The sequence below is a fragment of the Cynocephalus volans genome, chromosome 6 (genome assembly GCF_027409185.1).
Source record: "Cynocephalus volans isolate mCynVol1 chromosome 6, mCynVol1.pri, whole genome shotgun sequence".
Lineage (NCBI taxonomy): Eukaryota > Metazoa > Chordata > Mammalia > Dermoptera > Cynocephalidae > Cynocephalus > Cynocephalus volans.
Genome location: NC_084465.1, coordinates 104,295,741 through 104,312,784, shown reverse-complemented (window position 1 = coordinate 104,312,784; position 17,044 = coordinate 104,295,741). Strand labels below are relative to the sequence as shown.

Below are 17,044 nucleotides of genomic sequence, written 5' to 3'. Positions count from 1 at the left end.
TAAAACTTGGAGGACACGATCCCTATCACTTGACAAATGCTATATTTTTAGATCTTCACAGAGGCCCTACAAGGGAAATATTGCTATAATCCCCTCCCCCCTACAGATGGAAAACAATACAGTGGGAAGTGAAGTGACTTATCTAAGGTCCATAGTTTGTAAGTAATAAAACCTGATTTTCCATCAGCTCATACTTGTAACCATTGCCCTGTGCTGCTTCTAGTTTTTAGTTGTATTTCTGGGACTCAGATCCAGTTCTCTTGACTTCTGATCTGGTTGAGTCGCCTGAAACATCAAAGCTCTGGATAGACAGTATCAGCCAGTCAATCAGGGAAGATGGTGGTGCATGGACAACATGGCTTTATGGGAGCTCAGGAGCAGTGGCAGACCTGGGCGTCCCCAGGAATGGCTAGTAGGAACTTCAGCTCAACAAACATCCATGGAACCTGCCATGGGTATGCCTTGGGTATGTTAGGCACTCTATAAATATTGCCTGCAAGAATGAATGAATGAATGAGTGAGTTAGTGGAGGATAGATGAATGGTAAGATACAGTCATTTTCTGCATGAGGTGAAGGTAATTATAAACGGAATTCGGAGGGGGGAGTGATTGGTGGGATCCCAGAAAATGTCACCATAAGGTAGATAAATGAACTGGACTGTAGCAGTACCTTAATTCCAGCTCAATAAGCATTTACTAAGCACTGACTGTGTGCCTAGCTCTATGCTAATCTCTACAATGGCACAGAAAAATTCAGTCAACAAATATCTATTGAGCACCAGCCAGGCCCTGTGCTAGGAACTGAAAAATAGTACAGAAGAAGATAGACAATGTTTCCACCCTCCTGGAGCTCACAGACCAGTGAAAGATGAGATTAAGTAAGAAGGCACAAAAATTAATATTTTATGTTGTCCTGTGTTAACGCATGCATGTGCTTAACTTCTGACAGCAGACAAAAGGATCACTAATTTCTTCCTCCATACTTTCTTCTTTCCTCACTCTTTCTCTCTCTCTCTCTCTCTCTCCAGTTTCAGAGACCTCATGACTATTCCCCACCTTTTCGATTTGGGACAGTGCCTAACGGAAGTACAGAGAGAAACATTCGGAATAACTACCCCTACATGCATCAGTACATGACCAAATTTAATCAGAAGGGAGTAGAGGACGCCTTGGTCAGCTTGAAAACGGGGTAAGGATGGTGATTCCTTTTTCTCCGCAGGCCAGCCAGACCAGGAGCCTTACAGAAATCAACTCTCCGCATGCCTGGGTGCTTATCTGCACTTTTGTTGTATTTTTGGAGGGCCACTGCAGTCCAAATGGACCCCAGCTGAGGGCTGTTTTGTTAATCTAATGAGCATTGTGGGCTTCCTTCTGAGCTGTGTTATGAAAAAGCAAATTCAGGACACTTTGAAATGCAGGGAACCAGAGGGGGTTCTTAAACTGATAAAGAAGTTGGTCCAACTCCCTGCCCTATTTTAGCCCAATAGAAAGATCTGAGAAGGTTGAGAGTTTAAAGTAGTAAAAACAAAGACTTTTATCAGATTTTAGATAAGAGGGGTTTCTTTGCGGAGGGGGGATGGTGGAAGGGGTTGGCAGGGTGTGTAGTGTACTGATAACACCTTCATGTGAAAACTAATAGTATAATACTGATGAAGGAGAAGGAAGATATGGAGAGAAAAGCAATGAGAGCTCAGATCATCTCTTTAGAGGTCCAACTAGCATTCTTGCCTACCTGTTGGGATTGGGGAGGACAGCATATGCTCCATAATGGAAGTTGTAAAGAACAGACAACACAGTGCTTAGGAGTTCTGGCTTTGGAGAGAGAGTTTGCTCCTTCTTCCCCTCCCATTATTTGCTGTATGACCTTGGACATTTATTTAATCACTCTAAGCCTCATATGGAAAATAGGAATAATAACAGGACTTCATTCATAAGGATTTTTTGAGGACTAAGAATATTTGATGGAAAGCATTTTGGATAATGCCTGGGACATAGACAGTACATAATTGTTAGTGTTGTTATTTGTTATCAAGGTTAAATACTATTCCATGAACTCTTCAACAGGTTAGCGATGTACGAAATGCACTTTGGAAAAGGTTCCACTGAAAATGATTTTTATTTTAAGTGAAGGAGTTGTTTAATGTAGGACATATTGATTATCCAGAAAATTAACTTACGTGGGACATCTCAGTCGTCAGGGTCTCCTTGTAACTTAATGAATAGGCTCTTTTTCTCTGGCTGTTCTGCAGGCCCATTGTGAAGGCCTTTCTACTTATTTTTTGTTGGGGAAAGACGAGCCTGTCTAAATCATCAAGTCTGGATCTTTGCATAATTCCTCAGGAGATTTGACTGAGAATATTCTATCCTTTCAGCCTCTGTCTTTGGAATCTGTTTGGCATCTCAGCAGGGGCTGGGAGAGAATTTGTTTTAGAAGTTGAGCCCCTGACATTCCAAACTCATTCCCACACTGCTTCTTCTGACTTGGAATGATTTTCTAAAACTAAATTAAAGTATAACAAAAATGCAGAGATTTTACAAATATTAAGTCTACTACTTGATCCCTGGCCATGAATTGTACAAATTGTTTTCTGGATGCCTTATAATAATTATAACATCCATCCTAACAAACTAGGGCCGATGGCGTGTTCTCTCTCTACTCAGTCTTTCAGGTGGGGGATGCTTTGGATTGTTACTCTAAACTCAGAAACTAGAGCTGAAGGGATATGGGTCTTTTCTTAAGAAAGAGCTCAATACACCCTTAGGGTTAGGGCCTAGGGGTGCTTGTTTCTGGAGATTCGATTTCAATAGGGTTGAGGTTGGGTGAAACCCCATGTGTGTTTAACAGCCTCCTTGGTTAGTTATGTAAATAAAGTAAGTTTTGAATAGTTAATACATTTGATTCTTCCTTCCACACTGTTTCTCATCTGCCTAGTAATCCCCATAGTAATCACATTTATTTTGTGTATCCTTCTAGTGGGTCCTTTCAGATTTTTCTATATCAATGCATTGAGAGGTATAAACTTATTTCTTATAGTTTCCTAGTCTTTTTTTGTATAAATGTAGCATGCTGTATTTAGTCAATCCCCTATTGATGGGCATTTAGGTTGTTTTCAACCTTTTTCTATTGCAAACAATACTGTAAAAAATACCCTTGGCTGTGTGTCACATACATGTAGAATAAATTTCTTGAAATAGTGGGTCAAAGACTGTGCATAATTGTACATTTGACAGATATTGATAAATTTCCCTTCAAAGGAAATTTATACTTACACCATCAATGTATGAAAGCCTATTTCCTCAAAGTCTTTGTCAATACAGCATAATCAATCTCCTAAAATTTTGCTAAGATAATAGGGAAAAACTGTGGTGACGTATTTTAATTTGCACTTATTTTATTATCAGTAAATTTTGACCATATTTTCACGTATAACTAAGAGCCATCTCTAATTCCTTTTTTGAAAATGTTCATTAGTTTTTCTATTAGTTGTTGGTCTTTTTCTTATTAAATTATATATTAGAGGGATAAACCTTTTATTTGGGTTGAGATTACAAACGTTTTTTCTTGTTTTTTAAATTTGTCTTTTGAGTATGCTGACATTTTTCCCATGTAGATTTTTACTTTTTGTAGTCAAATATATCAATCTTTTTTATGGCTTCTGGATTTTGAGTCATAATTCAATAGTTTTTCTCCACTCTGAGGTTGCAAAATAATTCTCTTATGTTTTCTTCTATGTTGGTTGCATTTTTAATATATGGAATTTTTCTTGTTTGGTATGAGGTATGACCTCAGCTCCTCAGATGATTATGAGAACCAAGATAAGAACTGCTACCACAAAACTGCACCAAGACCTGACAATTTTTTTTTATTGTGGTAAAACATATATAAGGATTGACGTTTTAAGCATTTTAAAATATACAATTGTGTAAAATTAATTACACTCACAATGCTGTGTGACCATCTCCTCTATTTCCAAAACTTTTTTGTCATCCTGAACATAAACTCTGTATCCATGAAGCAATTCATTATTTTCTCATTATTTCTCTCCCCACCCCCCACCCCTGTTTCTGGTAACCTCTAACCTACTTCTGTCTCTGACATCTTCTTTTGAATTTATTTTTTCTTAGTTGACCCATGATAATTGTATATATTCATGAAATCCAATATGATATTTGGGTACATTTATACAGTGTGCAATGATCATATCAGGGTATTTAGCATATCCATCCCCTTTAACATTTGTCTCCTCTTTGTGTTGGGAAACTTCGACATCCTCCTGTGTAACCACTTGAAGTTATACAGTAGTTTGTGTTGTCTGTAGTCTCCCTATATTACTATATAAATAATTCTTTTTGTTGATCGTGTCTTCCATTATGCTACTATGAGCCTGCTGTCTTTCCAGTGTTTACTTCAACACACTTGAAGGCAGGGGTGCTACTCAAAATATGGATTCCCGAGCCCCACTGAGCCAGTTGGACCAAAATCTCAAAGGGGAAGGGCCTGGAAATCTGCATGCTTTAAACAAGCTCTCCAGGTGATTTCGATGTACACTAATCAAGTCCTAAGAACATCTTCTCTAGAAAAGGGAACTGAAGCTGAAATGAGCAGAGACAGATTTAGATGTGCAACTGCTCGGTCATCAGAAGCCAATGTTTTCCGAGCAGTTTTGGCAAGTGGGCAGAACTGCACGCATAGCACTTATGCTAGATTTAAATTAAACAATGCCCCTAGAACTCTGTAGAATTCCACAGTCTGATATTCTAAGACACAGCGGGATAGTTTGTGTTTTTTTTTAAATTTTAATTGATTTTCACATGCAATTATATGTATATACATTTATGAAAAAGTCCCGGTTTTCTTAGAAGCATCAATCTTTAGCCCTCAGACTCCTCCCCACCCCTCCGCCAAGTCCCCTGTGCAATTTCATTCCCAGCCCAACAATGCTGGAAGACAGGCCTCTTTTCTCTACATTGAATAGCTTGAGAGAAGAATTGGAAGTGGGGGTTGTCCTTTTTTTCCCCAATTTTTTTTATTGTGGTAAAATACACATAATATAAAATTTACCATCTTAACCACATTTAAGTGTACAGTCTAGTGGTGTTAAATACGTTCATAACGCTGCACAACCATCGGCACCATCCATCTCCAAAAAACCCTTCACCTTGTAAAACCTTTCACCTTGTAAAACAAAAACGCTGTACCCTTTAAACAATAACACCCCATTCGCCCTCCCCCAGCCCCCGGCAACCACCATTTTACTTTTTGTCTCTATGAATTTGACTAAGTACCTCATCCAAGTGGAATTATACAGTATTTGCCTTTTTGTAGTTGGCTTATTGTACTTAATACAATGTCTTCAAGGTTCATCCATGTTATGGCACATGTCAGAATTTCCTTCCTTTTTAAGGCTGAATAGTATTCCATTGTATATATATCCCACATTCTGCTTATCCATTCATCCATCGATGGACGCTGGGGTTGCTTCCAGGTTTTAGCCATGTTGAATAATGTGGCTATGAACATAGGTGAACAAATATCTCTTTGAGACCCTGATTTCAGTTTCCTTGGCATTTACACAAAAGTGAAATTACTAGATCACATGGTAATTCTATTTTTAATTTTTTGAGTAATCACCATCCTGTTTTGCACAGCAGCTGTACCATTTTGCATTCCCACCAACACTGCACAAGGGAACAAATTTCTACACGTCCTCCCCAATACTTGTTGTTTTCTGGTTTTTTGATCGTAGCCATCTTAATGGGTGTGAAGTGGCATCTCGTTGTAGTTTGGACTTCCATTTCTCTAATGATTAGTGATGTTGGACACTTTCCATGTGCTTATTGGCCCTTTGTTTATATCCTTTTGAGAAGCATCTGTTCAAGTCCTTTGCCCTTTTTGAGTCGGGTTGTTTGTTTCTTTGTTGTTGACTTTTAGGCGTTCTCTTTATATTCTGGATATCAATCCCTTGTTTGTTAGATATACAATTTACAAATATTTTCTCCCATTCTATGGTTTGCCTTTTTTATGTTTTAGCTATTGTGTTCATACTGTCTTTTGATGCACACTATTTTTTAATTTTTAGGAAGGGCTGTCTTTTGACCACTTTTGGGGTTGTCTTTTTGCGGAGCTCAAGTTGTCCTCAATGACGTGTCTGTAAAAAACAAAAGGATGTGGGTAATCACATCTCCCTGCAAGTGTCAGAAATGCCTTCGTAGAAAAGCATTGAACTCCTCTCCTACAGCACAGGTTCTCAAAGCCTGTGGGGTTCAGGGATGCACATTTTTATTAGCACTTCTAGTGACTCGGATATATGTAGTCCACGGGCTTGGAGAGTTTCATTAGTTGAATACTGAGAGGTAGTGTTCTGTGTTGAGTGTGGAAGATGAGGAAGAGGAAGAGCATTTCAGGAGAAGGGTGCAGGATGGGTGGAGATGTGGAGGAACACGAGTTTAGCATGTTAAGTTGGAAGTGCCTTTGGGACATACCACCGTATTTCCATACCATCTCTGTTTACTGACACCTTACAATTGGTGAGCTGATGCCCTGCATGCTTCACATGCCGTGTAAGTCCATTTCCTATTACTTAGAACAAATACCTAAAAGTGGGTAATTTATAAAGGAACAAAATTTATTCCTTACAGTTGGAGGCTGGGAAGTACAAGGTCCAGGGAGCACAGCACATCTGGTGAAGGCTTTCTTCCTGCTGAGGTGACTACCTACAGCAACACAGGGTGTCAGATGGCCAGAATGGGCTGTGCAAGAGAGAACTAAACTTCTCACTTGCTCTCCTTATAAAGCCATCAGGACCACGCCCATTACTCCATGAATGGATCAATCCATTCACAAGGGCACAGTCCTCACAATGTGACCACCTCTTAAAGGCCCCACTTTTTGTATTTGAATACTTAGATATCCCATCCTCTTAACACTGTTACCATGGGGGTAGAATTTCCAATACATGAACTTTTGAGGGACATATTTAACCCATAGCACAAGCATAATCTCATTTAATCCTCACAATACTCTTATGATCTGGGTACTATTATTATCCCCTTTAAGAGATGAAGAACCCAAAGCTCAACAAGGTTAATTAATTACATAACAGGCTATTTAGCTAAATAACTACATTGCAGAATTATTAAAAGTAGGAGCTAGGCTTGCTTTCCACTTGGAAATGGAGATAAATAGGGTTAGAGTTCAGGGTAGAATTGGAGACTGAACTTATATACCATATGTTGTATATATATACATGTGCTGTACTATATATATACATATCATATTAATTGATGATCTGATTGTTAATAAAAATCAGAGCATCCTTATTTTCATCCTCAAAATAATCAGGTCCTAGGATACTGGAATTGCCAAGGCAAAGGTAGACCAGGAGGGTATAAGTATCCTCATCTACGTTTAGTTGCTATCCAGAGCAAGTTCTTTCAAGGATGCCATTTGAGCAGGTTTTATTTGCTGTATTTTATCAGAAAAACAGAATCAAACAAGGATGGTTCATTTTCAGCTGCTGAGTTTGAAGGCAGGAATAGACATCAGGGTTCAGTGAGCTGTTCTTAATGGGATAGCATTATCTCCAGAGAAAATCAGATCGACAATGGCCTGGTTTCTGAGATCCACCCCCACACTGCAAATAAAGCTCAAAAATAATTGCTACCACATCATAGAGTTAGGATTTTTTTTCCCTTAATAAAACCTCAGAAAAGCACAGACATCTTGTTTTTTTTTTTTTTGATACTTGTAGTTATCTACTGTTAAACTCTATTAAACTAATATTAAAAGATTTTGAAGGTTGCCTGGAAAAAAAGTGTTAACAATAGAAGAAATGGGGGGAGAAGTTGAATACAATGTGATCACAATTCCATAAATCCAGAGATGAATAGAGAAGGAAAGAAAGAGGAAGAAAAGAGACTAAAACAAAATACAACAACATGTTATTAGAGATATTGCTAGGTGATTGGAATTATGGTCTTCTTTATATCCTTTTATATTAAACAAATTTTCAACAACACAAGTACAGTATTACTTATACTAATCAGAAAAAAGTTTCTTCTGAACATAATTCTTCGTTTCTTCCTGCATTTCCTTCTTGTATTTGTTGACTTGTACATATACTTTTTACAAGTTGAATCAGTGATTTGCAAATCTGTCTTTGCTTTTCTCAGTGAAATCTATACAATTCTGTTAGATAGTTTCCACATTTAACCACTAGGTAATATTTCATTGAACTAGAGAAATAGTAATGAATTTAACTTTTACTGCTTCGTATTTTCATCATGTCTTGACTAACATTGAAGAACACTAAAAGAAATAGTTATTTTTAAAAAGCTTGCTGATCCCATTATTGTGGGGCAGCTTGTTAAGAATATCATATTCTATGTCATCCCTCAGACTTATGTACCATGAATAGTGTTGTTTTGCTTCAGTCTAAAGCGTGCTTTTATCTTGTGGACAACACAATTCTTGGAATTATTCATAGGTTCCTTTTTGCTTGGGCTACTACTTAATTCAGAGCTAAATTTGTCATGTTCTTTTAGTAATTGTTGGAGCCATGACCTGAATATTTGTTTACTGACTTTCCCTAAGGCCTTAACTACTCTTCCACCTCTGAATTCACTTAATTCGAATTGCTTTATCCGTATGTTCAAACCTTATTTTATTACATTTAGGATAAGCTACCTGAATTGTTTTGGGAACTAAAGGAGATATTTCTAACTAACAGATGACAGTTATTGGGAGCTTACCTATGTGCCAGGTACTATTCTGAATATTTTGCCTGCAATATCTTATTTAAACTTCATAACAATCCCATGAGAGAGTAACTATCATGATTTCCATCTACCATCGAAGAAATAGGCATAGACAGATTAAGCAGCGTGTCTGGGGTCAATCTTGCTCCAAAGCCCACACTCTGAGTCACAACATAAAATAATAAATATTACCCTTCCTGTAACATTGCACAATTAGGCTGTTTCTGATTGCCCACTATTATACAAATCCTGGTACCAATTTTGTTCATATTTTAAATTTAAAATGTCTCTTGTTTTTTTGAAAGCCTTAATACTGCTTAAGGGGAGTGGGGGGCAGTATTTCTCTTTCCACTGAGAGGAGGAAAAGCAATGAATGCACAGGGGCAGGAGGATGCAGAGAAGTGGGGAGAAGGAGATGTATGTATTTCTTGTACTGGGACCCAAGCCACAGAGGACACATGGTTAGAAAATTCCTCAGAGTTTGAAAATAAGGGAGGACACACACACACACACACACATGCATGAAGACGCACGCGTGCACGCGCACACACACACACACACACACACACGTATAAAGCAAACCAGACCATGACATTAATATCAGTGATAAATTGAAGAGAAAGAGAAATTCATGAGAATATAGAGATACTTGATATTGAAAAAGGTTTGAATCCACAATGAAGAGCTTGCTGTCCTGAAACTTTGTACAAAATAACACAACATCAAAATTCATAGACAAAACTCTCCAGAATAAAATGAAGAAAAATGGAATTAGTTATAGAGAATTTAATGCCCATGTTTTAGCCCATGACAAAACAAACAACCAAGAAGCAATAATGCAGATAATTATTTTAAATAGTTAATACGTTTAAATTTATAGATATAACTATGGACTCTGTGACTAGACAATAAACTTTCTTTTAAGTAACTTTGTACCCCATATTAAGGGATCAACAAAACCCTGACAAACCTTCCTCAAAGTGGAAAATGTACAAGTCAGATTATTCAAGCACAGAGCTCTAAAATTAGAAAGTTATAAGAAAAATGAAAGACTAAAAGTAATGATGTAAAAATTACTAGCAACTCCAAACACAAATTATTTCCTGTATAGTTCTCGTGTCCTTAAAGAAACTAAAACAAAAATTGCAGAATATCTGAAAACTATAGATAACGAAAAGAAAATGTATCAAATGATTTCACCAAAGCTATCTTAAAAGAATTTACATATTATACAAATTTACACATTACACCATTAAGTATGAAAGAATGAAAATAAGTAAATAAAATTAAATTCAATAACTGAAAAAAACATGAACAAACATAAAGCAAAAATAATTAATAATGGAAAGTCAAATATTAATAATTATAAAAACTGTTAAGAATAGCAGAGAAATTAAATACTTCCAAAAGTTTGTTGTGTGAAAAATTTGAGAAGATATAGAAACCACTAGCTAACATAATCAGCAAAGAATTAAGAAATCAAAAATACAGAAAATTTAAAAAAAAAAGAAAGAAAGAAAATTCCTCCTTGGGAGAATTGTGAAGGTGAAGGAACTCCCCGGCAGATTCCATATCCGTAGGTAAGACCTCCTGCTACCCATTGCTGAACTCACACAGGAATTTCAAATATGTGATCTCCTTTCATCCTGATTCCACTGTATCAGATAGGCATTCTCTCCAGTTGCAGAGGAGGAAACAAGCTCAGGAGAAGCAGCAGCTTGTCCACATCTAGTGAGTGGCAGAGCCGGCACTGAAACTCATGATGTGCTAACCCTCTGCTTGTCCTGAGAAGGGAACATTTCTGGGAAAGGTTGGACCTGTTTATTACAAGGTAGTATGACTAGCAGAAGGGAAGCTGATGCTCTTGCCCATCAGCAACTTGGATTTGGAATATGTCAGTTTTGTGCTTCCCTTCTCTCCACAGTAAAGATTGCAAACAGATCTCCACTGCCCCAGGTGCTCAAATGGTCACGGTATTAAAGCATCAGCTCTGTGTGTTCTCTTACCAATGTCTTCACAGCAGCTGTGGGTAGAAGTGAGTGTTCCTGGCACTGGGCTAGCTCAGGCCTTAGAGCATCTAGCACAGGTTGAGAGACACTGTCTACACCCTGTGGCAAGTGCTGGGGGCTGACCCCAAACAGGTGCCTCTCCCAGGGCAAGCCTCACCTCCTTCCCCCTGCAGATAAATGCAGGTGGAGGGGTGATAGGAACTCAGGAACCACACCTTCAGGGTTCCCCATTGTCATGGTTTCCTAGGGCTGCCCTACAAATAACCACAGTCTTGGTGGCTTACAACAGAAAAATTTATTCTCTCACAGTTCTGGGGCCAGAAGTGCAGAATCAAGGTGTCAACAGGGCTGCACTCTCTCTGAAGGGACTAGGGGAGAATCCTTCCTTGCCTCTTCTGGCGTCTGGTGCTCCAGGCACCTGTTGGCTTGTGGTTGCATCACTCCAATCTCTGCCTCCCTCTCCATGTGAGCATTTTCCCTTTGTGTGTCTCCTCTTCTTATAATGACACCATCTTTAATTTAGGACCCATCTTAAGTCCAGGATGATTCCATCTTGAGGTCCTTAACTAGTTCCATTTGCAAAAACATGATTTGCAAATAAGATCACACTTTGAGGTTCCAGGTGGACGGAAATTTGTGGGTACACTGACTTAGGCTACAGCGTGGTTTTCTCAACACTGCCTCCTGACAGGTGTCCAATGTCAGCACTGCCAGGGAAGGCTGTCCTCAAGTGTCTGGTGGGTTGCGGGGAGGCCACGCTGCTCAGTGCTCCATCTGGGTATGTGCTGCAGGGAGTAACACTGTATTCATCAGGGATGCCCGGTGCACAGGTATGCAGCATGGGTTCCTGTGCATGAGCGCCCACCATCAGGTGGTTACTGTGCAGGTTAATTTCCTGTGCCTTCTCCATTCCCTACCTCCCAGCCTCAGTGGTTTAGCTAACCCTCACTCTGTGCCAGGAGCTGTTAAATAAAAAATACAGATAAATAAGCATCCCTTTGACAGTTGACTCAGGAATCTATAATTAACGATGGTTTACTGCATATTATCAAATGACTAGAAGAGAGGACATCAAATGTTCGCATCACAAAGAAATGATTAAGTATTGCAATGATGAATATGCTAATTACCCTAATTCGATCATCAACATTATATACATTTATTGAAATATAACTCTGTACCCCATAAATATGTACAATCAATATGTTTCAATAAAAGTTAATTAAAGAATAAAAATAGAATAAATAAGCATCCCTTTGACCATGTCTCAATGCCAAACTACCTCTGACCAGGTAAGCATTGCTATCTGTTTGACATACATTTCCTTTCTCCTAGACCTTTGTTATATGCATTTTCATATATTTATATGTCCACACATAATTATAAAATTTCTTTCTGTGGGATGCTGTTAAATTATACACAGCATGTCACAGTTTTGTTTGCGGTTAATAGTATGTTTTGAAGAGCTTTCTATACTGTAGGTGTGCTTTTGCTTTCATTCTCTTTGACTGCTGGAAAGAATTTCATGCTATGCATAGTTTATTCAAGCATTTTCCTTTTGTTGGACTTTTTTTTTGGTGGGGAGAGGCCTATTAGTCATTTGGCTTTGTTAAAAATCTTTAATGAGTCCTCTGTGCACTTCTGCAAGTAGTACTCTAGGGATGAAAGCAAGAGGTAGAATTTCTGGGTCAAAGTTCTTGAAAACTTTAGTCTTATATCGTCAATTAATTGATTGATTTGCTTATTTGTCTGTGTTCTGAGTGGCCTCTTGGTGCAGAGCATGTACTTTGGAGTGATAAATACTTAACTGCACATCCTGGCTCGATATTTACCATCTGTGTGGCCTTTGGCAAATTAAATAACCTCTCTGAGCATGGGTCCCATATATGTAAAATCCTATCTCCTGAAATTCCTTTGAGACTTAAGTAAGTAGACTTAAGGAAAGTACCAGGCATTGTATCTGATACATAATAGAATTTTGACAAACATTGACTTTTTTTTTTCTCATTCTCTCTCTCACTTTCATGTTTTCTGGCCCTTGAGGTTTCCTGTCTTTCAGTCTTGGTGTGTGACAAGTTTGGCAGCATCATTTTCAGTACTAGCAGTAAGATGTGATGCTTAAAAGCTAAGCATCCTGGATTTGAATTCTCTGTTCACATCCAGCTGTGGGACCTTGGACAAGTGAACACCTCTTAGATTCCAGTGTTCCAGTCTTATGAAATGATGCTAATTATGGTTTTTCCAGTTAGGAGAGTGTTGTAAAGATGAAATGAGATGGTCAGAAGAATAGCACAGTGTCTAGCACATAGTAAACATTCAAGAAAAGCCTCAACAAAGAAAACATTTCTTGAGCATCTCTATGATAATGCTATGTGCCATGGAATTTGCAGCAGAGTGGTTAAGTCTGATTTCAACCCTTGACAAAAGTATAATCTAAGCTGCTCTGTAAAAGATTAACATTCCAGAAGGAATCAATACTTTTCATATGTCAGTACATGAGTTGTGGTGTGAAGGAAAAATAGCATTTGCATAATGCTGTATAATTCACCAAGCAAATTTATAGCTGTTACTTCGTTCAACCAGCACATAAATACATAACAGACTATGTTTTCGTTCCTGTCAGATGGGGAAATCAAGGCTTAGGGAAGTAAACAGACTTACCCAACTTTCCACAATATGTGCTGAGCCAGTTCCTCTGACCGCGCATCCCATCTGAGGGTTTGCATTTGGGAAACCCTGCAATGGCGTCCTGAGGGCATGTTGTTTTGGCAAGTGGTAGACTGGTCTGGAATCATCACCTCCGTGGAACACTTGGGGAGAGATCTCTGGGCCTCAGTTTCTTCATCTGAACATAAGAGAGTGGATGACATAATCTCTCAACTCCTTGGATGTAATCAGTTTGGGTCCAACATTAAATTGAACAAAAATGAAGCAGGGATTTGCTGTATCATTTCAGCCTTTTCCTGTTTATGAGGTTAGCAGTCAACAGGCAAAGTATGTGTACCCTGTTTCATCTCCTGTGTCTGCCGACCTTCTCTCTCTCTCCCTCCCCCTTTCCCATCCTCCTCCTCCTTTTTCTTTCTCTTCTTTGTTTCTTAGTCACCTGCTATATCCCCATCTCCCTCTTTCCTTTTTATTCTCCCCCTCTCTGTGCCTTACTATGGTCTCTTTCTTTCTCTCTGCCTCTTTTTTTTCTCTTTCTCTTTCTTGTTTTCTTCTTCTACCTCTCTTTCTCTCCTCATTTTACTGTTTTACTTGATACCCGCTTCCATCTGGGTCACTTCCTTTTCTCTCTTTCCCTTCCTCCCTCATATCCTTCCCCTTCTCTTTCTCTCTCTGTCTCTGTCTTACAAAATGGCTCATAGTTTTCTCAGTTAAAAAAATAAATATTGACCATCAGTCTTTTTTGCCCAATTCACAGTGAATATTACTGATAGAAATAATCAACACAAATTAAACTGACAACAGCTAAAAGCACACAGGGGGGAAATTTGTTATTGACTAAAAATTCATAGATGACTTGAACTTGGTGGAAATAATAACCACAAGAGAAAATGCAAAATGGCAGAAGTTATAAATTAGTAAAATTTGTTGTGGTCCAAACAGTGGTCAGTGAAGCAAATCTTTGTAAAATTTAAACGCAAAAGAATTGACCCTAGTGAAAATAGTTCTCAAAAAAATGGAAACAATTTAACTCTTCTATGCAAGATATCGATCTAGGAATTAAATTAGCTTAATGGAGTTTGCTCTGGAAAATGCTGCCTTAGTGGAAATTCATCAGTGTCAGTATAATTCTGACTTTACAGTTTGTATTCACAAATTCAGAGACAAAATGTGATTCTAGGCCACTTTCCTAACACCAGTTTTAGACTATCCTGTGCTAATGGCAGATATAGGTGCTGTGTAGGTTGGGTGTCTCTTACCCAAGTAAGCACTTTCAAAGGTTGTCATGCCTCAGTGGTACCACTTCTGGGAACCATGAATGCCCTTCCACCCCACTCCCCAGTAGCCCTGTGTCTGGGTGCTGGGTGATGGTCCACACCACCATGGCTTCTCTGCACAGTGATGCCCTCACTGCTGAACAATCCCCTGCATTTTACCAACATGTGCAATTGCAATACAACTTCACTTTTTAAAAAATCCATCCCATAGCCAGCCCTGTAAGAGAGGCACTATTTTCCCATCTTACAGATGAGAAAACTGAGGTTCAGAGAGGTCTCATGATGGGGCCTCATTCAGAGCTGGTGAAGATGGATCTGAACTCCGTCCAGTTGCCCAAACCTGCTAATTGGCCTAACGTGTTGATGTGTTTCTCTCCCTAGCAAGGCTTTGATGTGACCTAAAAAAACTACATTCAGTTATAATCAAAGAGGTGTTTAATTTTCATTAATGCTTAAGACTAGACCTCCAACACACACACACACACACACACACACAGGCACGCACGCACGCACGCACGCATACACACATACATACACACATACAAGTGCACTCTGCTGTCATTAATTCATCAGAAGGAGTCAATGTCTTGTTTAAAGCTTCTTGAATGTTAATGAGTGAATAATTAACTTTAACTATATAATTAGCCTTTAAGTGGGCTGAGACCCCCCAGAGAGCATCTGAAAACATGCATAAAGAGATGATGAGCTAAAACCGGAAACTTTTGATTAGGAAATGTCAAGCCTCTCGACAATGCAAGTTCCCATCCCTGAAGGGGCTGTGCCTTGACTTTGAAGGATGGTCTTCCCTTGTGGAGGGGGAATCAGATTTGCCAGCAAACAGTCTTGGGGCCTGGAGTAGACTTTCAAGGCTATTGTGCAGGTATAAGAGACCGATTGACTGAAGTCACAGGGTCAGATCTACATACTCAAGAAAGCTGTAGCAGCTCTTGAGAACTGTCAAAAAATCTGGCAGGAAACTGCTAGGTTAAAGTAGCATGGAGCATGTGTGACATCCCTCTTACTCTGCTGCTTAGCAAATTTACAGAGAGGAGGTCTTATCTCCCCCTCTCATTCTGAATTACTATCATTTCTAATCGCTTGCGTTCCTTGAGAACTGCTGGTGACAGAGAGGGTGACAGCACCCACACAGCCCCTAAGATGCCTGGTGGGGGGTAGGTTTGTCAGGCAGCCAACACAGCATTGCATTCATGTGGGGCTCCACTTCTGCTCCAGCCTTCGTGCTGGGAAGCCGAGGTATCATTTCATCTGTCACAGATGTTGCAGAAGAGGAATCGCCCTTCTGTAGAGGGTAGTGGCAGATATGTGGTGTTGACCGCAGTGTGCCAGGTAGGGACTCTGTCCCATCACAGGCAATGGCTCGTGTCTCTCAGACCCTGACCTTTGAGCCTCCTCCTGCCCAGCAGGAGAAGTACAACCATGTGACCTCGGAGAGAGCTTGGAAGGCAGGCACAAAATGATTTCCTCTTGAAAAGCAGAAGAAAATACCCACTATGAACACAGAAGTGTCACTGGGTTGCCTTACCTGTGAGCCCTCAAGCTTTCAACTGACAGCTCTTAGTTCTGGGGGAATAGCCCCTCCAGTGCCAGCCTTTCGTCTGTGTCATTCCAAACCCAGTGCTGCCAACTACTAAGCTGCTGCCTAATATATCACTCTGTCCCCAGCAATCATGGCTCAAATCCCCAGAATGCTTTTGGTCCAAAATTGGGCTTCAGTTTCAGGTGGCTCTTTTCTCTTTCTTACCCCCTATGTTTAACGAGAAGCTGTGGTCACTTATACCTAAATGTCTCCCAAAGGAATGGAGTAGGGCATACTGGGGTCAAGAGAAGTTTTCTGTGGAGATAACTGCAGACCCTTACATGGCTGTGTGTCTGTTGGGAAAGAGACAGATGAAGCCGAGCAGTCCACCAAATCTCTCCAAACTCTGGCTGCTCTGGTTTCACCCATGCCTCTCCTTTCATAAGATCTGGCTTGATTCAAACCTGAAACCCGCAATCTGAATTTCCTGGGTATAGACAGAGGTATCTCCCTTCACTCCACAAGTCTTACAGATAACATGGCTTGGTCTTCGTGGTTATGTCTGTGGCCTTTAGTAGGTCCAAATTCTGCTTTTGACACTTACAGCCTGTGTGATGGTGTTGAGTCACCTTAATGCTCAGTGCCTCAGTTTCCTTATCTGACAATGTGGATAGCTGTAGTGTGCCCATCCCTGCACATTTAGAAGGCACAGATAGAATGAGACAACGCATATAAAGTATTCAGGACTGCTTATGTCACATGGGATGCATAAAATCTGTGAACCCCTTTGCCGTAAAATC

At 39.5% G+C, this 17,044-nt stretch overlaps 1 protein-coding gene across 2 annotated transcripts in view; it reads left to right on the top strand.

Moving 5' to 3' along the window:
* Positions 1–17,044, top strand: part of GRIN2A (glutamate ionotropic receptor NMDA type subunit 2A) — a 393,456-nt gene that overhangs the window by 337,048 nt on the left and 39,364 nt on the right. For both annotated transcript variants that reach the window (XM_063100338.1, XM_063100339.1), the window contains exon 9: positions 1,029–1,189. In XM_063100338.1, coding sequence (XP_062956408.1) covers positions 1,029–1,189 — 161 coding nt within the window. The remainder of the gene's footprint in view (positions 1–1,028; positions 1,190–17,044) is intronic.